We start from the raw sequence: 25,233 nt of genomic DNA, 5'->3' as shown, positions 1-25,233 counted from the left end.
TCAAATTAATCCTTTTATGGCCCAAGATGAACCATTTGGAGCCAAGATTATCCCAAAATACATCCTATGGGTGAGGGGCCTGGTGCCATTCTAAGTTTTGAGACATTCCTTTCTTTCATTAACAGGCTGCTCGTGACTATATAACATCCAGCTAAAGACTAGCAGGGGGGTACTCTTTCTGCCCCCTTCTGATGCCTATGTCAGAAGCTTTCTCTATCTCCTTTATACTTGAATAAAACGTTGTTACACAAAAGCTCTGAGCGATCAAGCCTCGTCTCTGGCCCCGGATTGAATTCTCCTCCGGGGGCCAAGAATCCCGGCGTCGTAATTCAACAACAACCTTTCAGTATAATACTGGTGTATTATATATAATACTGGTGTATCACTCGGGGTCCAGCCAGGCAAAGAAGAACCTAAGTATGTAAAGCACAGAATTTAATGCTGGGCATTGGTAACACCGTGACAGGGGTGATGAAAGGACTGGGAAACCCAAGAGAGGACAGTGAGACAACCTAGAGGTTAGCAGAAACAAGGAGCTGCCCACACTCCTAATCTGGAGGGACAGATGGAGGAGGTGACATTAATGGAGCCTGGGGGGAGCACCATCCTCTGGGAGCTGGAACCATGGAGCATATCCTGTAGGAGCTGGGGCTGCAGGGGAGCCTGTGTGCTTCTGGAGACATGCCAGAGCTCACACAGGACAGGGAAAGAGAAAGCACCCGGCTTTTCCCTCCCTCCTACCTCCAGTCACCTGCCTTTGACTCCCTTTGGCCAAACCCACACCTGAAGGCAGATGCTCTGGAAGCCTGGGAAGCTGCGTCGTGCAGGGACAGGACAGAGCACAGCAGAGGGCAGGGACGGGATCTACAAAGGGGAGAGTGGCCGGTCCACAGAGTTAGGGTGAGCGGGCGTGTGTGTGCGTCCTAGTTGCAGTCGTGTCCGAGTCTTTGCAACCCCTCAGACTGCAGCCCACCAGGCTCCTCTGTCCGTGGGCTTCTCCAGGTAGGAATACTGCAGTGGGCTGCTGTTTCCTTCTTGGTAAAACAGGTTTGGTAAAACGTTTATTCTGATCTGATACAGTGGCATTCTGAGATAGATTTCCAGCCTCAGGCATGTTCTCCTCTGAAATCTCATGAGGGCTTCTATGCAGACAGATGCCTTTCTGCGTCACTGAGCTCACAGCTCGGCCAGAGTGGAGTTGCAGCGTGGCAGAGTCAGGACAACCAGATTCTGCTCTGGGGCTCTCCAGGGCTTCTGAGTGAGCTTTGTGGAGGGCTACAGTCTCTGAACTCACGCTTGAAAAATGGAAATTGCGGCTCTCAGGTGGTTTTTCTCTCGCCCACAACACACTCCACTTGGCTCTTCATCTTTGCAACCCCCTGTCTAGAAGTCTCTACAGTGTTTTTGAAAGAAAGGAGGGAATAGTCTAAGAAAATAGATGATGTATCTAAGGTCACAGAATTGGCAAATGGTAAGGAATTCAGTCTCCACTCTTCCCACGCCAAGACCGCTGGTTCTTTTTGTGCCTGGGGCATCTTCTGGTAGAGGAAGGCTTGTGCAGAGAAAGGCAGGAGTGACACCCACTGAAACCCTGTGGCACCTGGTGGTGTGCTGCGTGCAGTGTCCCGCAGTGTGCTGATTGGCGTGTCAGCGGAGGGTGACCTGCCGGGCTCTGCTGGCGTCGGACGCACCCGCCCCGGGGAGCGCAGGGTAGTCTCCTGCTGGCTGGTGACCGGCGCCTTGGTGCCTGGGGGCAGTTGGAAGCCCCTAAAGTTAGTTTAGTACAGAGTGGTGAGTGTTTTGAAAAAGAAATCCATAGATAGAGGCAAGGACTCAGTTTGCGTGGCTTAGAGAAGCCCGGTCCTGGTAGGGTGGTTTCGGCGAGGTCCGACTGATGCCCGGGGAGCCCGAGCAGGCGCGCAGTGTGGTGTCGAGGTGAGCACACTGAGGCAGGGAGCGCCCGACGCGGCGTGGAGGCCGTCAGGCCGCGCAGGGTTCCGACTGGGCAGACCGGATGTGGTTCAAATAGAGAATTCTCTTTTGCCAGGAAGTTTATTCTCTCTTGCCCAGCGTCTGCTGGAAAAGCCTGTTACTGCTGCGCCTCAGACGCTGTCTGTGAGCCCTCGTTCTCTACCCATGCGCACTGGCGATGGTGAACAGCTCTGCTTTCTTGCCTTCAGTCACAGCGGCCCCAGAGGAAACACTGACAGGTTGCTCTTGGTCTTTCCTATAAACGGAACCATACGCTATGTTCTGTTTTTTTGTTTGTTTGGCTTCTTTAACTCAGCATAGCTTTTGGATTCATCTATCTTGTTGCATTATGTAGTGAACTTTTTTTTTTTTTTTTTTACTGTTTTATAGTGTTCCAGTGTATGGGCTTCCCAGGTGGCTCTGTGGGTAGAAAATCTGCCTCAGTGCAGGAGACGTAGGAGATGCGGGTTCAGTCCCGGAGTCAAGAAGATTCCCTGGAGGAGGGCATAGCAACCCACTCTAGTATTCTTGCCTGGAGAATCCCATGCACAGAGGACCCGGGTGGGATACAGTCCATGGGGCCGCAGAGTCCGGCACGACTGGGCATGCATGCACACACTCCACTGTGTGGCTGTACAACACCTTGCTGATGAATATTTGCATTGTTCCCAGTCTTGGCTTTTATGAATAAAGCTGTTCTGAATGTCATAGCGATTTTTTTCCCCTCCTGCTTAACACCTCAATGTCCACTTGCTGAGTCAGTATGTATTTAACTTTAAAAGAAATCCCTGTTTTGTAAAGTGCTGGTGCCATTTCATGTCCCCACTAGTTGTGTGGAAGGATTCCAGGTGCTTCACACCCTCACCGTTCTAGGATGGCTGTAGGATTATTTTGTTTCTGGTTTTGTTTTGCAATTCCTTGATGACAAATGATCCTGAATACCATTTCCTGTGCTTATTGTCTATTCATAGATCTTCTCTTGTGAAGTCTTTTATTCATGTCTTTAATTGGACTGTTTTTCTTATTACTATTGAGTTGTAGGAGTTTATTAAATGGTCTGAATAGAAATCTTTTATGAGATATATTTATATTAGGAGATGAAGTCTCCTGTGGACCCTGGGTATTCCTGTATATTCTTTCTGGTTATGCCAGCAGTGCAAGGATTGAGGATTGTTTATCCAGATCATTTTTCAGGATTGTGTTTACAGTGAATCAACCTTAGAGATCACCTTAGAGAGGACTTCCCTTGTGGTTCATCTGGTAAAGAATCCACCTGCAATGTGGGAGACCTGGGTGTGATCTCTGGGTTGGGAAGATCCCCTGGAGAAGGGAAAGTCTACCCACTTCAGTATTCTGGCCTGGAGAATTCCATGAACTGTATAATCCATGGGGTCTCAAAGAGTCGGCCTGAGCAACTTTCACTTTCACAACCTTAGAGATGAAGTTTTATCTCTGTGGATAATTAATGGGCTTATTACTGTTCACTATAAAAGTGGTGATTACCCTAAGCTCAGGGTTCTTCTCTTGTGATATCCCTTGCGTGTGTACACATCCATCATCAGGAATCTCTGCATCATCCATTTGGGACTTTTGTTTGGGTTAGGGAACCAACATGTGTAATAGAGTTCTTTTGTCTCTAACTCAGGAGTCTTATGGAGAAGGCAATGGCACCCCACTCCAGTACTCTTGCCTGGAAAATCCCATGGATGGAGGGGCCTGGTAGGCTGCAGTCCATGGGGTCGCTAAGACTTGTACACGACTGACTGACTTCACTTTCACTTTTGACTTTCATGCACTGGAGAAGGAAGTGGCAACCCACTCCAGTGTTCTTGCCTGGAGAATCCCAGGGACGGCGGAGCCTGGTAGGCTGCTGTCTGTGGGGCCACAAAGAGTCGGACACGACTAAAGTGACTTAGCAGCAACAGCAGGTCTTAAGTTTTCTCTCAGTACTCATGAAGCAGTAACAGGCTAATTTAGCTTATATATAGAGTAGCATATTAGACTCTGCATAGTTCTTGACACATATTACAGTGTTTTCTCAATCTGTGGCTTATCTTTAATTTTAATGAAACTGTGTTAATAAAAGAGTCTTTTGAGAAGTGGAAGATTTACATTTTGATGAAATCCAATTTTATAGTTAGTGCCTTTTGTATGCTAAGGAATCTTTGCTTTCCCCAAGATAGTGAAGGTTTTCACTATGTTTTCTTCTAGACATTTTATAATTTTAGCTTTTTAAGGCTCACATTCTTTCATATGGATGTTCGGTTATTCTAGCACCAATTATTGAAAAGATTGTTAATACCCGATTGAATTACATTGAGATCTTTGTTGAGAATCATTCATTACATAGATTCAAGTATATTTCTATACTTCATTCTGTTCTATTAATGTTCTGTTAATGCTGCTTTGATTACTGTAGCATTTCAGTAAATCTTGAAATCAGATGAAATAAGTCCCCAACTTTATTTTTTTGGAAATTATTCTGTTGTAGGTTCCCTGCATTTCCATATTAATTTTAGAAATTGCTTCTCAATTTCTTCAAAAAAGCTTGCTGGGATGTTGATGGTTATTATATTGACTTTGTAGATTATTTTTCAAAAGGTGTTTTTCTTAATGGATTTCTGGAGATTGAGTCATCTGATCCATGAACATGGTATAACATTTTCATTTATTTAGGTCATCTTGTCTCCACAGTGTTATAGTTTTTAATGTACAGATAGTTCTTTTCTTCTGTTAAACTTTTTCTTAATGATTTTGTATTTTTTGATGCTATTAGAAATGGTTTATTTGAAAGTTTGTTTTCCAATTGCTGATAGTATTTAGAAATAAGAATTATTTTTCTATGTTGAATTTTGTTCTGTGACCATGGTAAATTCCTGTAGATAATCATCTTGCTTGCTTATAGACAGATTTACTTCTCTCTAATCTGCGTGTGTGCTGTTGTTATTATTGACCTTGCTATATTCCTGAATAGAATGATGAGAGCCAACATTCCTTACCATATTCCCAATTTTAGGGGCAGCCAGCATGTTGATTTGGCTAACAGGAAATTATAGTAGCTGGAAGACTTTATGAATGGAGACATTCTGTTCATTGAGTGCCCTATTCTGTGTCTCTAAAGCAAATTAAAGCATTGTTACGGTTTTTGGATTCCTGCACTCATCTCTCTAGGAACTTTGTTGTGAGGATCCCATAGAATGTGAGTTCAGCTAGCTCTCATTTCATGGATTGGCATCATTTGGTTCAATTTAATTTACTTATAACTGTAGCCAGAGGGAGGGAGAGTAGAAATTCTAATGTTTTTATAAGTCTTTATATTTTATATATTTTATAGCAGAAGTCCAATATAATATTGAAAGGTTACACATTTAAATATATCAGAATAAGTACATAATTTACATATATTAAGTAGCTCTCAGAAGAAACTGTTCAGGGACTTTAAAGTGGCTGTCTTTGTGAGATAGGGGTAAGAGGTGGGCAGGTGGCTTTTTACTTATTTTTAAAATAACTTTGTATCACTTTTAATCCAAAGTACTTATTGCTTGTTATTTTTATATTTTAGAAGTATTTTCTTCAAATACTAGGGTTTACCCAAATATTGTTGAAGGAAACAATTCATCTATTCAGTCTTGGTTTATTTTGATTCTACCGAAGTTGTAATTCTTTTCAATAATAAATTCAGAAATGACTACAAACCTCTATTGATATATATTTGGATAAAATTATTGGCCTGGCAGCCTACATCAGAAACTTGAAAAAATTTACGATACAATCAAACTAAATGCTCATTAATAATGGTGTAAATTAGGTAAGTGGTAGTATGTTAATCATGGAAGAAGGCATGGCAGTCCACTCCAGTATTCTTGCCTGGAGAATTCCCATGGACAGAGGAGCCTGGCAGATGACAGTCCATGGGGTCACAGAGTCGGATGCAACTGAGCAACTAAGCATAGCACACAGCACAGTGTGTTAATAATAGTCTGTATTCAGAAAGAAAATAATTTTCTTTGGGAATTAAGTATTAATACTGGAATATGTTCTTTAAATATTAGTAACTGATAAAATATCATATATTTTTATAAGTAAAATATGTATGTTTAAGTATGAAAGTTTATATGTTATATATAATGTAGGAGAAAAAATACTTAAGACATAGAAATATCAAACTAATAGTTGTTTTTAGACACTTTTTCTTTGTTTTTCTGTTTCCAAATTTTCTGTGTTGAACAAGAAGCAGATTCGTAATTTAAAGCAAAGAGATGGATAAATGATATACTGGTACAAGTTGAATCTATTCTCTTTTTAATGAGAGATAGCATAGTCACTAATTCAAAAATCTGACATTTTCAGTTTTCTCACCATTTCATTTTTCCTTTCATTTTTATTTTATCATTTTGTTCTTTGAGATTTTGCCCTGAAATTTTCTTTAGTAAATTAGGACTTGCTGACTATGAAAATCAACCCACTTCAGTGTTCTTGCCTGGAGAATCCCAGGGACGGGGGAGCCTGGTGGGCTGCCGTCTATGGGGTCACACAGAGTCGGACACCATTGACGCGACTTAGCAGCAGCAGCAGCAGCAAGCTCCAGACAATGGCACCCCACTCCAGTACTCTTGCCTGGAAACTCCCATGGACGGAGGAGCCTGGTAGGCTGCAGTCCATGGGGTCGCTAAGAGTTGGACTCGACTGAGTGACTTCACTTTCGCTCTTCACTTTCATGCATTGGAGAAGGAAATGGCAACCCACTCCAGTGTTCTTGCCTGGAGAATCCCAGGGACGGTGGAGCCCAATGGGCTGCCGACTGTGGGGTCGCACAGAGTCGGACACGACTGAAGCGACCTAGCAGCAGCAGACTATGAAAATCACCTGTTTCCCAGGGCTAATTTGTTTTGCTTTATGGGAATGTTTCCTTGTGTAACAGTGTAGCAAAAAAATGAAAAAGAAATGGGAAAAATACATCTAATTTCCCACCATCCCAACGAATCTACTTTTGGACATGTATAGATCCTTTCCTTCCCCTTGGATTTATAATCTGTAATTTAAATAGAATTCTGAAGTTTATTGTTAGTTGGACATCCTCATCTTTAGACGTCCATATGTTTGATGGACATTCTCATGTGGTCCATCTGGACCATACACGTATGTGTTCAACAGGTCTTTCTACTTCTGATGCTTCTGATCTCAGAGTGGAAGTCCAAGTTCTTTGGTGGCCTGTAAGGCCTACAGTCCTCTCCATCACAGCTGTCTTTCCAGACTTCTACAAGGTTCAAGCTCGCACATCTTTCAGACTTTGATTCTAATGTTCAAGTTTGAGTCCTGCCGAGTCTTCTCTGGGAGACTTCGTTGACCATCCTGTTTGAAATCCACCCCACTTCCTGTGCTGCTTATTCCTCCTATTGCTTTTTTTTTTTTCTCTATAGCACTTAACACTATCTACTGTTGGATGTATTTTAATTACTTTTCAGTTATTGTCTGTCTTTCTTTACCCTTCCCTGTGGAGAGTAAAGTTCTGTGCAGGTAGCGATTTTTGTCTCTTGTTCACTGGTGTTTTTTCAGCACTTAGGACATTGACTGGCACTTACTAGGGAATTAACGTGTGTTGAATAATGAGTGAACAGCAGCTCTTCTCATCGGTGTTGCATACTGCTGCTAGTGTGATAAGCTGTTTGTGGAGTGGTACTCCACTGCTCTAGGACCTGGCCTCTCATTTTCAACTGTATGTGCTTTCGTATATTTTTTGGGGGTATGCTCGTGTGTTATATTTTTGCCTGAAAGGAATTCTTGACTAAATTTTTGCCTCCTTAACTCTTCTTTACCTTTCCCTTGGCTTCTTCCCTTTTCTCTCTGCCAAGTTGGCTCTTCTTCCTTTGAGCCTTTGGTGTCATGTTAGAGAAATTAGGAGCTTCCCTTGTGGCTCAGATGCTTGCAATGCGGGAGATCCAGGTTTGATTCCTGGGTCAGGAAGATTCCCCTGGAGAAGGGAATGGCTACTCACTCCAGTGTTCTTGCCTGGAGAGTTCCATGGATGGAGGAGACTGGTGGGAGGAGTCCATGGGGTTGCACAGAGTTAGACATGAATTAGTGCTGGAGGAATTAGACTGCACTGAAAAGTACTGTTTTTTTTTTTTTTTGGCTTGGGATTCTCCTTCCAGACTTAGGTATTGATAATCTCTGTGTCTGTAATGCCTCGAGCTAGGTGCTTAATGATTTACAACTTTTTCTGTATTGCTTAGAATATTTATTTTAATGGAATTATTCTTATATTGAGGTTTGGTTTTATTTTGCATGTTCCTAAAACCTAATCCATGGATACCATAGATTATGAATTTATAGATTTATGGCCAGAAGTAAGGAAATCATTCTCTCAAAATAATAATACTGTGAGTAACTGTGTATTGCTGTTAATGTGAAAGGTGCAGTTAATGCAGTTGTAACTATTTTAATAATCTTCACACAGCATGAATTGTTTTTTTTACTTATTTTTCAGGGAAGTCTTAAGAGTAATCAACAGATCTCACCTCAGGAATTTATCTATGAACTGAAGATGGGGTCTGCGGATGAGAGACTCTTCACGTACCTGGAGTCCCTCCGCGTGTCTTTGACAAGTAATCCTGTGAGGTAATTCGTCTATCTGAACATGAGGGCATGTACTGAATTAAACAGATGCCATGATTTGTCACTTTTATACTTCATGGTGCCTGTGAATAAATAGCTGGTCTGCCTCAACAACTTCTCAGGGTAACAATTGAATACATAATACTTATATTCATGTGGAAATATAGTCTCAATATACTTTTTGTGTTTATTACTGAGAAATATATAGCTTGTGGACTTTAAAAAAAATTGTGCCTTTTTTCCCTTAGAATTTTAAAAAACTTAAGCTATTTTTCAAAAGAGAATTAATCATGATCAGAAACTATTGATTTAACGTGGTTGTGTTTCACACTGAATTTTGGCATTGTATATATACTGGCTCATTTCTGTTTGACATAGCAAGAAATGCCAATGATTTTTTTTCGTTTATTGAAAGGCGTATCTTTATAGGAGCCCATAGATTAGTGTTGTCAGGTTTAGCAAATAGAAATATAGGATGCCTAGCAAAATCTGGATTTTAGACATACTTACAGTAAGAAATTATTTGTTATTTTTTTCAGAAATCCAGATTTCACTAGGTGCCCTGTATCTAGCCATACTATAGTAGGTGCCTTGATAAACCAATTTTTAGACTTTTTAGCCAAGCATAGTCTTGAAAAATTTTAAATAGGGGTTGTTATAAAATGAGCAGTCATAGAATTTCCAAGCTGTAAGAGTCTAAGGTAGGTTAGTTTTGATTTCTTATTTGTATAATAAATGAATGCTTATTTCTATGTAAATATATATATAAAATATATTCTAGCTTTCTCTCTATATGCATATATATGCATGCATGTATGTGTGTATAAAATGTAGATAAAGGGTCAGAGGGCCAGAATGACAAACTATGGTTGGAGGTTAATGATATGTAAAAGAATTCTTTTGATATTCTGATATTCTGGATATTTCTTAATTTTGGCTACAGTAAGATAAAAATCCTTGACAGTATAATTTTTAAAATAAAAAGAGCCTACCTGCTGAGAGACATGAGAGTGAGGTTTAACTAAGGAGTATGAAGAGTGAGCAAAGAATATCTGTTATTTCAACTTTATCTTTATTTTTCCATATTTTACCATTTTAGTCTGTTCTCTAGGGTGTAAGGAGAAGGAAATGGCAACCCACTCCAGTACTCTTGCCTGGAGAATCCTGTGGACAGAGGAGCCTGGTGGGCTACTGTCCATGGGGTCGCACAGGGTTGGACATGGTTGAAGCAACTTAGCATGCATGCATACATTGGAGAAGGAAATGGCAACCCTCTCCAGTGTTCTTGCCTGGAGAATCCCAGGGACAGGGGAGCCTGAGGGTCTGCCCTCTATGGGGTTAGAGAGGGTCGGACACGACTGAAGCAACTTAGCAACAGCAGCAGCTGGGATGTAAATTAGTGGTGGGCATGAGACCAGGGACTTCATATGTCTTAATATTTATTTGACAAGTGTAGTCATATATGAAGAGTTCTGGTTTCCAGTTTAATCTGTACTGTTAAATGTTTTCATTTAAAAAATGTTGATGAGTACCTGCTGTTTTCCAAGTACCATCTTAGATGTGTGGCTTGAATAAACAGCAGAGTAGGTCCAGGCCCTGTTCTTGTGGAGTTTAAATGTAGGAAGAGGGTATGTTGGGGTCAACTGAGGAGCTATACTCATTTTCAGTTTATCTGACAGCCTCCTGACACTGGAGATAATCATGGAATTTCGATGTAATTAGAAGTAGACTCTGCCATTACCTCATCTTCTTATTTTGAGTATTTGAACATGTTAGTGAAAAAAGCTGTGAGAGGACTGTCTGTGTGAATTCAAGCATATTACAATGGATTTAGTACTTCCTATGATTCTTGAATCTTGTTTCAAAAATAAAAGTTTGTGGAATTATTTCCTCAAGAGTGGCCAGTTCTACAATATATTATCAGGAAGTCACAAATATTTGTTTCCTATGAAATAGTATTTTTGACTGGAAAGAATAGAAAACCATATTATTAGGGAAATGTTTCTGAAATCATGGTGCCTCATGTAGAAGGAATCTGAGCTCCTCAGGAACATTTCTGTGCCCAGTGCTCCAATGACAGGAGAAACTGAGCTGAACATGTGACTGTGAATCTATTTCTCTGATCACATCTTTGGACTTCGCAGTTAGTTATGATGCCGTTAGCCGATAAAGTCAATTTTTCATATTTTCTTTTTAATATATTATGTGATTAAATTTCAAGAGAGAAGGAATTCTAACTTTTCGTAAGCTTTTGAGATTATTATTAGATCTGTAGTATTACTGAGAAAATCAGAGTTAAATTTTTTAATGTTTGGGAATACAGTTGAAAAGTAAAGTAAGCAAGTGAACTGATAAATGATGGTTTTGGAGCAAGATTTATTTAAATCAAAAATCAAGGAAAAATTAGGGGCAAACCCCCTGCCCCACTCTGGCGCCCCATCCCTGATATGCAATATTTTAGAGCCATTCATCAACCTCTGAAACTCTGCCTCCTGATTATGAAACATGGTTATCCTTTGACTATCTGGATAGGGAATTATGTGTAAACTAGTATTTTAAATACCAAATTATTTGCTTTGTTTTATGAAGAGTTGATTTGAAGATCACATAGTTCTCTTCTGTTTGAAGTTTTATTCATTATTCAATATTCTTAAGGACAATTTTGTGCTTAAAGACATAGTTCCTTTGTAACGTTTTAGTGGATGTCCACTAAAAGATGAGTCAACAACTACACTTTCAAATATATGGACGTGAAAATGTAAAAAGTAGATACTAGTATTATTATGTGTGATATGCATTTTAGTCTTTACTCATTTTTGCAAGTAGCAAATTATAGAATGCATCTTCATTTGTGCAGTTTGTTCTGGCTATCAAGAAAAAGATTTCTGTCTCAGGAACAGTAGTCTTCTTTGATCTTTTTGTTTTGTGATTTTTAGGCATTAGTTTCTTTTATTCACAGTTAACATGTACATTTTGAAGTTTACTGTTACTATTCTACAAGATACCATTTGGTTAGAAGATTTGTAACAAGATTTTGGAACTAGATTTGATCAAGTTAATAACTGAAACTTTGAGAAAATCACTTTAGGAAATTTTTTCATAAGATTTAAATTGGTAGCTCAGCTGGTAAAGAATCTGCCAGCAATGCTGGAGACCTGGGTTTGATTCCTGGGTTGGGAAGATTCCCTGGAGGAGGGCATGGCAACCCACTCCAGTGTTCTTGCCTGGAGAATCCCATGGACAGAGGAGCCTGGCAGGCTGCAGTCCATGGGGTTGCAAAGAGTCAGATGACTAAGTGAGTAAGTGTGTGTTTACTGGAAAGCAGGTAAGCAGTCTGTGTGTGTCATTATTCCATTTAATCAGTGTGTTTGGAATGTAGGTTTTTTGCATTTCTGGGCTTGAAAACACAAAACTGGTGGGAGAACTTTTGGAATTGCTGAATGTTTTGTGCCGTGCACTGCATGTGTGAGAACAGAGATGGAAGAGCTTGTGGCGAGTGATGAGATTACTGTATTCCTTCTTGTCAGCCTGATCTGAAGAAAAGAAGTCAGGACCCAAATTTGAAGTTACTGATAGCTTGACTTATTATAAAAATTATTTGTATAAAATGTTTGACATTAGAAAGGCTACAGTGACACAAATACCCACGTTTACTGATGAGGCTACTGATGAGGCTAATTTACAGAATGTTGCCTATGACTTTGAAGCTTCGATGCCCCCCTCCTCAATTCAGATCTCTTGAATTTTGGATTTATCATTTCTTTCTTTGCATTATAGATAAACATACATGTATCTGTGATATTCTTGGTTTTTATATCTTTTGAGTATTACTTAAATGGCATCATCTTCTGTGTTCTCTTTGAAGACTTTCATTTTCCTCTCAGTTTTTATGTATTTATAGATGTTGTGTACAGCTACTCACATTTCATAACAAGCATTTTTCTTACCATTTTCTTATATTTTAAATGCTATCAGTTCAGTTCAGTTGCTCTGTCGTGTCTGACTCTTTGTGATCCCATGGACCACAGCACAACAGGCTTCCCTGTCCATTGACAACTCCCAGAGTCTACCCAAACCCACATCCGTTGAGTCGGTGATGCCATCCAATCATCTCATCCTCGGTCGTCCCCTTCTCCTCCCACCATCAATCTTTTCCACCATCAGGGCCTTTTCCAATGACTCAATTCTTCCCATCAGGTGACCAAAGTATTGGAGTTTCAGTCCTTCCTATGAACACCAGGACTGATCTCCTTTAGGATGAACTGGTTGGATCTCCTTGCAGTCCAAGGGACTCTGAAGAGTCTTCTCCAACACCACAGTTCAAAAGCATCAGTTCTTTGGCACTCAGCTTTCTTTATAGTCCAACTCTCACATCCATACATGACTACTGGAAAAACCATAGCTTTGATTAGATGGACCTTTGTTGGCAAAGTAATATCTCTACTTTTTAATACGCTGTCTAGGTTGGTCATAAGTTTTCTTCCAAGGAGAAAGCATCTTTTACTTCATGGCTGCAGTCAGCATCTGCATTGATTTTGGAGCCTCCCCAAATAAAGTCTGTCACGGTTTCCAGTATTTCCCCATTTATTTGCCATGAAGTGACTGGACCAGATGCCATGACCTTCATTTTCTGAATGTTGAGCTTTAAGGCAACTTTTTCACTCTCCTCTTTCACTTTCACCAAGAGGCTCTCTAGTTCTTCTTCACTTTCTGCCATAAGGGTGGTGTCATCTGCATATCTGAGGTTATTGATGCTTTTCTCCCGGCAATCTTGATTCCAGCTTGTGCTTCATCCAGCCCAGTTTTTCTCATGATATACTCTGCATATAAATTAAATAAGCAGGATGACAATATGCAGCCTTGACAATACTTTCTGGGTTTGGAACCAGTCTGTTGTTCCATGTCCAGTTCTAACTGCTGGTTCTTTACCTGCATGCAGATTTCTGAGGAGGCAGATCAGGTGGTCTGGTATTCCCATCTCTTGAAGAATTTTCCACAGTTTGTTGTGATCCACACAATCAAAGGCATTGGTATAGTCAGTAAAGCAGAAGTAGATGTTTTTCTGGAACTGTCTTGCTTTTTTGATGATCCAGTGGATGTTGGCAATTTCATCTTTGATTCGTCTGCCTTTTCTAAATCCAGCTTGAACATCTGGAAGTTCATGGTTCACGTATTGTTGAAGCCTGGCTTGGAGAATTTTGAACATTACTTTATGAGTGTGAGATGAGTGCAATTGTGCATTAGTTTGAACATTCTTTGGCATTGCCTTTCTTTGAGATTGGAATGAATACTGACCTTTCCCAGTCCTGTGGCCATTGCTGAATTTTCCTAATTTGCTGGCATATTGAGTGCAGCACTTTCACAACATCATCTTTTAGGATTTGAAATAGCTCAACTGGAATTTCATATCCACTAGCTTTGTTTGTAGTGATGCTTCCTAAGGCCCCCTTGACTTCTCATTCCAGGATTTCCGGCTCTAGGTGAGTGTTCACAACATCGTGAGTATCTGGGTTGTAAAGATCTTTTTTGTATAGTTCTTCTGTGTATTCTTGCCACCTCTTCTTAATATCTTTTGCTTCTGTTAGGTCCATACCATTTCTGTCCTTTATTGAGCCCATCTTTGCATGAAAAGTTCCCTTGGTATCTCTAATTTCCTTGAAGAGATCTCTAGTCTTCCCCATCCCATTGTTTTCCTCTGTTTCTTTCACTGATAGCTGAGGAAGGCTTTCTTATCTCTCCTTGCTGTTCTTTGGAACTCTGATTTCAAATGGGTATAATCTTTCCTTTACTATTCCTATTTAAAGCATTCCTTTAAATAGTATAAGAATGCTTTTTTTAAAAAAAAATCTTGTCTGATAATCCTGTGTTTACTTTGTAATTCATACCAGTTTAGAAATATATTGGAATTTATGTGACGTTTCCCTTCAGAATTTCAGATTGTGCTGCTTTTTCCATGGTCCTCTTCTTCCTCCTTCTGTTCATTCTTCCTTTATTCTTCTCTGTGTTTTTTTCCTTCTTCTTGCTCAGATTCTTTTGATAGATTTAAAATTTCTCCTTTTATTTTTCCTCTTTTACTAATTTGGAAGAGATTCTCTTTGATCTTAAATAGAAGAGAAATTTAACATCCACATACTTAGAAAGGAAACTGCTTGCATGTAATTATAAGGAACAGAAGAAAACAATATCTTTTCTTCTGAACCGAAAATACATTAACACCAATCATCTTCTCTTGATTTGTTTGCTAGTTCTGTGTGATGTTTTAATTTTTTCTCTTTTGGTATTGTAAATTAGCTGTCTTTACTACTGAGATGCTTCCCAGGTGGCACTCCTGCCTGTCAATGCGGGAGACACGGGTTCGATCCCTGCTTCTGGAACATCCCCTGGATGAGGGCATGGCAACCCACTCCAGTATTCTTGCCTGGAGAATCCTACAGGCGGAGGAGCCTAGTGGGCTACAGTCCGAGGGGTCCCACAGAGTTGTGCACAACTGAAGAGACGTAGCATGCACACATGTACCACTAATATATGCTGCAGATATTTATATGTGTTTATATGCACATACTTATAATTTGTTTTTGGTTCATCATTCATTTTTTTCTAACTTTATTTTTGTTTCAAATATATCATTGTATTTCCCTAGTGAGAGTACTTCAGTAGTAAAGCTTTCTTTTGTTTGAAAGTGAATTTGTTTACCTTTACTTTTTTGAACTTTTTTGCCTTTTTCCAAAGGGCGTGAAATTATTTGATCTTTTCTTAGTCAATTGAAGATATTGATATGATTTTTCTTCTTCGTTACATTGCTTTTTCGAGAGGCAGGTTCTTTCTCTAAAACTTGTTCTGTTCTAGGTAATCTGCCTTTTCTCTCTGGTTTTATTATGTCTTTTTTTGGATGTTCTCCAGTTTGTTCTATGTGTCAAGGTGCATTTTTTTCTTATTTTTACTAGGGATTTATTTGGGTTTCCTGAGTATGAATGGTGTCTTTAATAAATTCTTTGAAAATATCAGCCATTGACTCTTTGAATATTGACTGCCCTCCCCGTTTTGTATGTTTTCTACGTTCTTACTCCATATAGTGTTATTTCCTAGCCTCTTTGAAGTTTTGTTTGTTTGTTTCTCTGTACTGTTAATATATTCTAGTTTCCTAATTATTTTCTTTTCCATTGTCTAATCTGCTGTTTAATTTGTATGTTGTATATTAAATTTCCACTACGTTATAATTTCATCCCTAGATGCTTGCTCCTTGGAAGAAAAGCTATGACCAACCTAGACAGTGTATTAAAGAGCAGAGACATTCCTTTGCCAATAAAGGTCCATCTAGTCAAAGCTATGGTTTTTCCAGTAGTCATCTATGAATGTGAGAGTTAGACTGTAAAGAAAGCTGAGCACCAAAGAATTGATGCTTTTGAACTGTGGTGTTGGAGAAGATTCATGAGAGTCCCTTGGACTGCAAGGAGATCCAACCAGTCCATCTAAAGGAAATCCGTCCTGAATATTCATTGGAAGGACTGATACTAAAGCTAAAATGCCCAATACTTTGGCCACCTGGTGCGAATAACTGACTCATTGGAAAAGACCCTGATGCTGGGAAAGATTGAAGGAGGGTGGAGAAAGCGACAACAGAGGATGAGATAGATGGTTGGATGGCCTCTCCGACTCAATGGACATGAGTTTGAGTAAACTCCGGGAGTTGGTGATGGACAGGGAGGCCTGGCATACTGTAGTCCATGGGGTCACAAAGAATCGAACATGACTGAGCAGCTGAACTGAACTGAAAACTGTATCTTTATTCATAATTTTTGCTTTGTTACGTTTGTCCCATTTATTATTTTTCTAAATATATTACATATTTTATATTCTTTGACTGTAATTTCAGCAAATAAAGGTTTCCTAGGCCTACTCCTGGAGGTTTTTTTTTTTTTTTCCCCTGCTTTACTTGTTTCTTGTTTGTGTGTTTTTAATTTTAGAATGTGTCCTCCTATTCCTTGGAGCTTTTTCTTTGAGATTTATTTTGAAGGTATTTTGAATTAATCTAAATGATTAGTCTAATTAAATTTTTGTTTTTCTAATACTGAGTGCATAGGGACTGAGGGCTGCCTTAAAATAAGTTGATTTCTTTTTCCCTGCACATGCATATGCAAGGTTGGGTTACGAATTATCGGAAGACATTTGCCTTGATGTCCCCCTTTACTGGATTGTCTATTGCTCGTCTCCTTCCTACTGAAGGTGTGGCCTTCTGAGAGCCTTGTCTCAGACTTGATGGTGGCTCGAGGCTGTAATTCTTGTCTCATTTGCTCTGCTCAGCTCCCGCAAAGGAGATGTTGCATTTCCAGGGCTTTATGTTGGCCTCAGAGCAAATGAAGTCTGAGGCAGGCTTTCCTATCAAAATTTTTTTCATTCTCTCAGGTCCTGCATTTATTTCACCCCTTTTTTAGTATTTTTCTTTTGTTTGTCCTCTCAAGATCTTTCTTTATGACTCATCCCTAAATCCCACAAAATAGAGACCTTTTACCATTTATTCAATTTCCTATAATGCAGCTGCTGTCCTCTTTGACGCATGCAAAATACTGGGTTCTACGGTGATACTAATTACACCTTGTTTTTACTTTTGTGTTCTGAACTGCATTAAAAAAATAGATACAGAAATAGAGCAAAGAACAAAATCAGCTGTACTGCTGGAAAATAGAGTGAAAAACAAAACTGGAACTTGAAGTGAAATGTACTTCTTAACTTCTTTCCACTGAGTCACTTACCATGTTGCTGTAGCTAGAAGGACCAGAAAGCTGCCGGCCAGAGTCCTATGCACGTGTGTTCTGTCTACTTCATCAGTTTGATAAATCAGTTCTTCTTGGGGAATATTCTAATAAGGAGATGGAAGGAGTGGCCAGAAGTAACCTTTGATGTTGTTTTCTGGGAGATATATAGGAAGACCTTTCCCTTTGTAGAAGTGAGGGAGGGTGGATAATATTCTTATGAATAACATGCTCTAGTTTGTTTTCATTCTCATGATGTTTCAGAATTTTAAATAAGGCAGGAAATATAAAGTTTCTTAAGAGAAAACCAGACTTGGAAAAATCAGCAATATGTACAGATTTACAGTGATAGTCACAGTGATAATTTCTGAAATGGGCAAGAGAACTGAACGTTTTCCTTGGAGATGTACATTCTTGTAGTCTTCCTGTCTTCCCTTTTCCTGCTTTTTCTCTCTTTCTCCTCCATAGTGATGTCAGGAAGATATGCAATGCAGATGACTGTTTTCTTTCCTATGCTGTTCACTACAGTAGCTATCTTATGACTATTTAATTAATTAAAATTTAATGGAAAAAGGCAACATTTCAAGTGCTCAAGAGGCACATGTGGCTAATGATTCCCATGTTGGACAACACATATGTACTGCTTCTGTTGTATTTTCGTAGATAGTGCTGCTTAAATGCTTTGGTTTTTCTGAGTAGCTGTATATATACATAAACATAGCAAACATTTCTTTGATATGTTTATTACATGGTTGCTATGTTCTCAAAGTTATGTTCAGGACTGTGAGAATACATAAGGAATTAAAGTCTGAAAGATTAAAGGGTATTTTTTAAAACCTCCAAGGATGAATGAATATTCATGTTAAGAGAATCAAAGAGTGATATAAGGCAGCGGTCTTCAACGTTTTCGGCACCAGGGACTGGTCATGGAAGACAATTTTTCCACGGATGCAGGGAAGGCAGTGGTTTGGGGATGATTCAGGTGCATTACATGTGTTGTGCAGTTTATTATTATTATATTGTGATATGTGGTGAGAAGATTAAACAGCTCACCGTAATACAGAGTCAGTGGGAGCTCTGAGCTCAGGGCGAGCCCTGGGGACTGGCTGTAAAGACAGGTGAAGCTTTGCTGGCTCTCCCACTGCTTACCTTCTGCTGGTTCTGGCTGGGGACCCTGGCCTAAGGGGCTGCCTACGCAGGGACTGCTGCCGTAGCAGTATATATGGCTAAGGGAGTGGGCTTCATAGCAATGTCCAGAACCAGAAAGGAAGGGAGAGGCTGGGGTGACGGGCCGTGCTGTAGCTGTGGTCCATGGTAGCTTTACTGGGGCTGCCTGTAGTCAGGATGAGGGAGTCACCAATACGGCACATTCTAGAATTCGTGGAAACATCCTCTTTGGTAGGTTGAACATATTAGTGGGGTGTATGTTTCTTTTAAACAGAATTTTCCACATAGAAGGGCCTACTTTTACCTCTTAGAAGCAATTTTTCCAGGTTGCTTTCCAATAAGAAGTCAAAGTGAAAGGTTGGTGTTACTATTCTTCTTTACCTCTTTGGGTACTGCCATATATGTTAGGATATGCCTTTTATTATTTATGTGTAAATTATCATTCAGGATTCATAACTTTTATGATAATAGTGCTTATTAAAGAAATATTTGTTGAAAATGACCTCTAATTTTAGGCCATTTTGCTGTTCTTTCTGAAGTGCTTAAAATGAATGAAATATTAATGAAAAATGCCTGGAAGAAATAGCTATTAATGTTTTCAGGTGCATACTAACTTGATATTTTTGAAGGGCAAGCTATTTCTTCCCAGTGCATTCACAGCCCCTCCAAAGCTTGTGTCATTTTTCTGAGAGCATCTGTGGAAGACTGAGTGTTCCCCCGTGGTTGGGAGACTTTCTCCTTTGTATATTGTCATTCATACTGTAGCTTGATTTTGCCTTATTGATATATTAAAATGTATTATAATTATTTGGTTGTGAAGTTAACTTTGCCTGTACTTAAAGCTTTGACTTTGAAGGCAAGGTTAACAATAAAAGTAGAATACGTTGAAAATAAGTAATTGCTTTTAACAGAGAAATACATATTTTCTGCACAAGGTGAATAGAGCATATATAGCTCAATTTATACATGAGCTGAAAAGTCCTAGAATTATAAAGTGCTGCCAATGTATTTTAAAATATGTCTCCCAGTCTTTTTAAAATAAAATATAAATTGCTATTTGAATTGCCAAGATTAATTTTAAAAATCCTATTCAAATATAAAGTCAGTTACAGTATAACGTAGGGTCTCAAATTTTGCTTTTAAAATAGAGTAGTTTGATATTTAGGCATAAAAGGAATAATATATGAATGAAAACTAATTATTTGTAAAAATCAGGTTGCTGTTTAAAAGACTACAAAAAATAGTTTTATGCCATAACAATTTGGGAAAAATACTACTCTTAATCTGAAACAATTTCTCATATATCTAGAGACAAAATATAAGAAAATTACTTCTTTCCAATGATAACTGTCTGCATTTTCAGAGAATGTAAACCTTCTGTGCTCAAATCTGTAACAGCTATGAGTATGATGTTATTTAGTGAATACTTTGACTTCCCTGGTGGCTTGGACAGTAAAGCGTCTGTCTACAATGCAGGAGACCTGGGTTCGATCCCTGGGTCGGGAAGATCCGCTGGAGGAGGAAATGGCAATCCACTCCAGTACTATTGCCTGGAAAATCCCATGGACAGATGAGCCTGATAGGTTACAGTCCATGGGGTGGCAAAGAGTCGGACACGGCTGAGCGACTTTGCTTTCACTTTCACTTTGGTTTCTTTGGTAAAGATAAATATTTTCAGTGGAAAATTATTGTACTGCAGGCACTAAAGCTTCTAGTTACTTAGTATCCTACATACAAGAAAATTAAATAGTTTAGTTCTGAGACTAATTTTTTGGCCTTGTTACTATGTGTTAAAATATATTGCTGTGTGCATTATGTAAAGGATTTAAAATATGATGATTCTTGTGTTGGTATTCCCTGACATATCTGTGCATAAAGAAATAGGTAATTGTACATAAAGAAAGGCAAGAGAAGTTTCAATTTTCATGATTCAGAAAACCATATAGAGTAAACTCAGTTTTATATTGCTGCAGATTTCTAGTTCTTTTATTACAAGGGGTAATGTACATCAGAAAGAAAGGTATACTTTTCATATGTTAAACATCTTTTTTGTGTTAAAATTTATAAAAGAAAATTATAAAATTATAAAAATTTATAATTACAAAAGAAAAATATTTTGTATATTAAAATTTAGAAAAGAAACATTGAATTTTGATTAATTTAAATTTAAATATTCACTTGTTACTTGTGGCGACCCTGTTGGACAGCACTCTTGTAGAGAGCAGAAGCTCATATAATTTTACTGTTGCGCTTATTTTGAGCCTTTGCGCTCTTACGTGTAGATATGGCTGCTCCCTTTATCGTGCTGTGAAATTCTGAGGTGGGGGGTAAACTGTTCCACTGTTGTAGAGCCTTAATATGGGGCTCAGAAGAGAAGATCAGAGGCAGGTTAAATAAATTTGCATAGTAACAAGAGACTAGGGAAATTCAAGCGTGAAATGAAGTGACATGCTGAGCCTGGCTTGCTCATTCTTCAGGATCAAGGGCGGGTATTTGCGTATTTCTGTGGACCTTCCTGTTACAAAGCTAGAAAAGATGTAGGCGCTTCTCCTGGTTCTCACACTGCTGAGAGTCCGTCTGGAGAGAAATGTCTTAACAAACATTAAAGAGTAAATGGTACCATCAGGTGTGATCTCAGTAAGTTCTTAAGTATGTGGTATGGATAACATGCCCCTAGAGCACAGCAGAGGGTGTATTAATCTACCTGGGTGAGGTCCCACAGTACCAAGAGGCGTACTGGGGAGGGACGTAGAGAATAGAAGTTAATGAAACAAAAGATGTCATCAGTCCAGAAAAAATAAGGGACCCAACAGTGAAGCTTTTAGGTAGAAGCTGGTCAGACTGTAGTCTTTCTGAGGTGGTGAAGTTTGAGAGACCAGAAGGACAAGGAACTGGGTGAGAGGACTTAGGCTTTGGCGCTGGGTCTGGGGGGTGTCTGGGCGGCAGAGACCCTGCGGTGGAAAAACAGAGGCCGGTGGTGGGGTTGCTGGAGGGGTGGGCATGGGCAGGTCAGGAAGGCCTTCATGTCACAGGAGGGAAGGTGGGTTTTTACTGTCAGTTAGCGGGAGGCTCTTAAGGAGTTTTAAACAGGAAATGGAGATTCCTGTTTAGAAACCTCGCTCCTGATGCTGTGGCGAGAACAGATCCTAGATGGGAGGGTGGACAGGGAGAGCAGAGGGAGAGTGTGGTGTCCCCGCGGGGACCGAGGAGGCTGGGTGAGGACTGCAGTCGTGGGCCCGGATTGGGGGCATTCTTGCAGGTAAGTGAAGGAGAGACCGCAGGACACGTTGGTGGATTGGATGCAGGCTGGGAATGAAAAGGAGGACTCCGGAAGGACGCTGCGAGTTTTGAACCTGAGCAAAGAGGTTGATACTAGTTCTGTTAACAGATGTTGACTGAAAAAAAATGATAAAACCTCAAAGTTGAGAATTACATTTTATTCAGCAGACTTACTGAGGTCTTAAGTCCAGGAGACAGCCTGACAAACTGAGGGAGTGTTCTGAAGAGGTAAGGGAGCTGCCAGGATATATAAGTGTTTGCGAAAAAACTCCAGGTAGTTGGCATGTTAAAAAAATTACTGCTTGTTAAAGGAAAACCAGACATCTCTTGTTAATGAATTTGAGATAGCAGGTGAAGAGCTGAATACATGAATCTGCAGCTCACTGGAGAAATGTGGAGTGAAGATAGATACTATGGTTTATATGTGGATTGTACATAAAACTTTGAAACTGGCAGAAATCCAGGGTTGGGGTGTGTGTGTGCATGTGTGTTCATCCATTGTGTACCCAGCCCTTGCATACAAGAGTTTCTGGGAGAAGCTCTGGGGAACTCAGCAGTTCCGTGTGGCCCGGAAAGGGAGGGGAAGCCCGGAAAGAAACTGTGCTCTGGCTGGTAGGGAGGAGGAGGGCCCAGGAGATTGGTTTCTTGAACCTAAGAGAGGAGAGTGTTTCAAAAAGAAGGAAGTGGCAGACTACACTGGACACCGCTGAGATGGGGTGAGGCAGTACTGTGGTGATTGCCAATGGGAGGGCTGTTGGTTACCTTTGAGAAAAGCAATTTTGTAGAGTCTGCATGGCAGATGTCAAATTGAAGTGAGATGGAGCGAATGGATGAAAATGTACACGCTACACTTGTATGCAGGTCAGGAAGCAACAGTTAGAATTGGACATGGAACAACAGACTGGTTCCAGATAGGATGAGGAGTACATCAAGACTGTATATTGTCACCCTGCTTATTTAACTTAAATGCATCATGAGGAATGCTGGGCTGGAGGAAGCACAAGCTGGAATCAAGATTGTTGGGAGAAATATCAATAATCTCAGATTATTGGGTAAACTCTGGGAGTTGGTGATGGACAGGGAGGCCTGGCGTGCTGCAGCTCATGGGGTCGCAAAGAGTCAGGCACAACTGAGTGACTGAACTGAACTGAACACTTGTGATGCAATCATTTGGAACCTCTGCTATAAAAGAAAGGGGAAAAATGGACAGTAATAGGAAGTGTCTAAGGTCATGGGAATGAAACCCTTTGAGCCAGTGCTATGCTATTCTACCGTGTTTCAGTCGTGCCTGACTCTGTGACCCTATTGATTGTAGCCTGCCAGGAGCCTCTGTCTCTGGGATTCTTGAGGCAAAAATACTGGAGTATGTTGCAACGCCCTCCTCTAAGGGATCTTCCCAACCCAGGGATCCAACCTGTGTCTCATTATGTCTCCTGCATTGGCAGGTGGGCTCTTTACTACTGGTGCCACCTGGGAAGCCCTTTAAGCCAATTGCTGTTCAGTCCCCAGGTTGTGTCCAACTCTTTGCAACCCGGTGGACTGCAGCACGACAGTCCTCCCTGTCCATCATCATCTCCTGGAATTTGCTCAACCTCATGGCCATTGAGTCGGTGATGCCAACCAACCATCTCATCTGTCATTCCCTTCACCTCCTGCCTTCAACCTTTCTCAGCATCAGGGTCTTTTCTAATGAGTTGACTCTTCATATTAGGTGGCCAGAATATTGGAGCTTCAGCCTTAGCATCAGTCCTTCCAATGAATATTCAGGACTGATCTCCTTTAAGGATTGACTGGTTTGATCTCCTTGCAGTCCAAGGGACTCTCAGGAGTCTTCTCCAACACCACAGTTCAAAAGCATCAGTTCTTCAGTGCTCAGATTTCTTTAAGGTCCAACTCTCACATCCGAACATGACTACTGAAAAAACCATAGCTTTGTACGGACCTTTCTTGGCAAAGTGATGTCTCTCCTTTTTAATATGCTGTCTAGGTTTGTCATACCAGTCTTTAAGGAACAAGCATCTTTTAATTTCATGGCTGCAGGCACTGTGTGCAGTGATTTTGCAGCCCAAGAAAATAAAGTCTGTCACCGTTTCCATTTTTCCCTCCTCTATTTGCCATGAAGTAATGGGACTGGATGCCATGATCTTCATGATCATGAAGATGCCATGATCTCCTCTCTCACCGTTATCAAGAAGCTCTTTAGTTCTTCGCTTTCTGCCATTAGGGTGATATCATCTGCATGTCTGAGATTGTTGATACTTCTGACAATCTTGATTCCAGCTTATGGTTCATCTAGCCCAGCCTTTTGCATGATGTACTCTGCATTTAAGTTAAATAAGCAGCATAACAATATACAGCCTTGTCATATTCCTTTTCCGGTTTTGAACCAGTATGTTGTTCCTTGTCTGGTTCTAACTGTTGCTTCTTTGAGCCAATGGAGAAACGTAAATTAGCCAAACAAGAAGGATGCTGCTGGGAGGGATTGAGGGCAGGAGAATAAGGGGATGACAGAAGAAGAGATGGCTGGATGGCATCACCGACTCGATGCACATGAGTTTGGGTGAACTCCGGGAGCTGGCAATGGACAGGGAGGCCTGCCTGGCGTGCTGTGATTCATGGGGTCGCAAAGAGTTGGACACAACTGAGCGACTGAACTGAACTGAAACAAGAAGGAAACTTGAATTGATCCTTGAAAGATGAGATCATTCCATTTGTTACAGAAGAGGCAATTTTGTAGAGGGGAGCCTTGTGAGTGAAGCTAGGAATGACCTTGATAGAATCAAGGGCAGATTATGAACTTAAGTTTATGAATTGATCTGATCTACTTTCAGTTTTCACTTTCATGCATTGGAGAAGGAAATGGCAACCCACTCCAGTGTTCTTGCCTGGAGAATCCCAGGGACGGGGGAGCCTGGTGGGCTGCCGTCTCTGGGGTCGCACAGAGTTGGACACAGCTAAAGCGGCTTAGCAGCAGCAGCAGTGGAGGAGTATTGAGCAGTAGTGGCAAGTATTTAGAATGCGAGCAAATAATGGAAGGTCTGAAATGTGCTAACAGTTTTTCTTTCCGTGTATGTTGGCTGTCAAATTAGTTTGTACTTAAAATGAGTAATTTAGTTAATGCTTTCCTAAAGAAAAATACATTTGATACTAAGAAATTTACTTGCTAATACTTAAACTATCTGATAGTTTTAAACTATTTCATTTTCTGCAGTCTGTTTCTTTTAATGGTTGACAAGTTTTAAATGGAGCACACAGTGGTATGTGTGTATATGTTCAGTCGCTCAGTCATGTTCAACTCTTTGTGACCCCCTGAGCTGTAGCCCACCAGGTTATTCTGTCCATAGAATTTTCCAGGGAAGAATATTAGAGTGGGTTGTCATTTCCTACTCCAAGGCATCTTCCTGATCCAGGGATGGAAGTGTCATTTGACACTGAGTCTTTTGTGTCTCCT

General features: G+C 40.2%; 1 protein-coding gene across 3 annotated transcripts in view; it reads left to right on the top strand.

The window, feature by feature from the left end:
* Window positions 1-25,233, top strand: part of DIAPH3 (diaphanous related formin 3) — a 582,111-nt gene that overhangs the window by 131,974 nt on the left and 424,904 nt on the right. For all 3 annotated transcript variants that reach the window (XM_018056821.1, XM_018056820.1, XM_018056822.1), the window contains one exon: window positions 8,459-8,589. In XM_018056821.1, coding sequence (XP_017912310.1) covers window positions 8,459-8,589 — 131 coding nt within the window. The remainder of the gene's footprint in view (window positions 1-8,458; window positions 8,590-25,233) is intronic.

The sequence above is a fragment of the Capra hircus genome, chromosome 12 (genome assembly GCF_001704415.2).
Source record: "Capra hircus breed San Clemente chromosome 12, ASM170441v1, whole genome shotgun sequence".
NCBI lineage: Eukaryota > Metazoa > Chordata > Mammalia > Artiodactyla > Bovidae > Capra > Capra hircus.
This window is presented reverse-complemented; position numbering and strand designations above follow the sequence as displayed.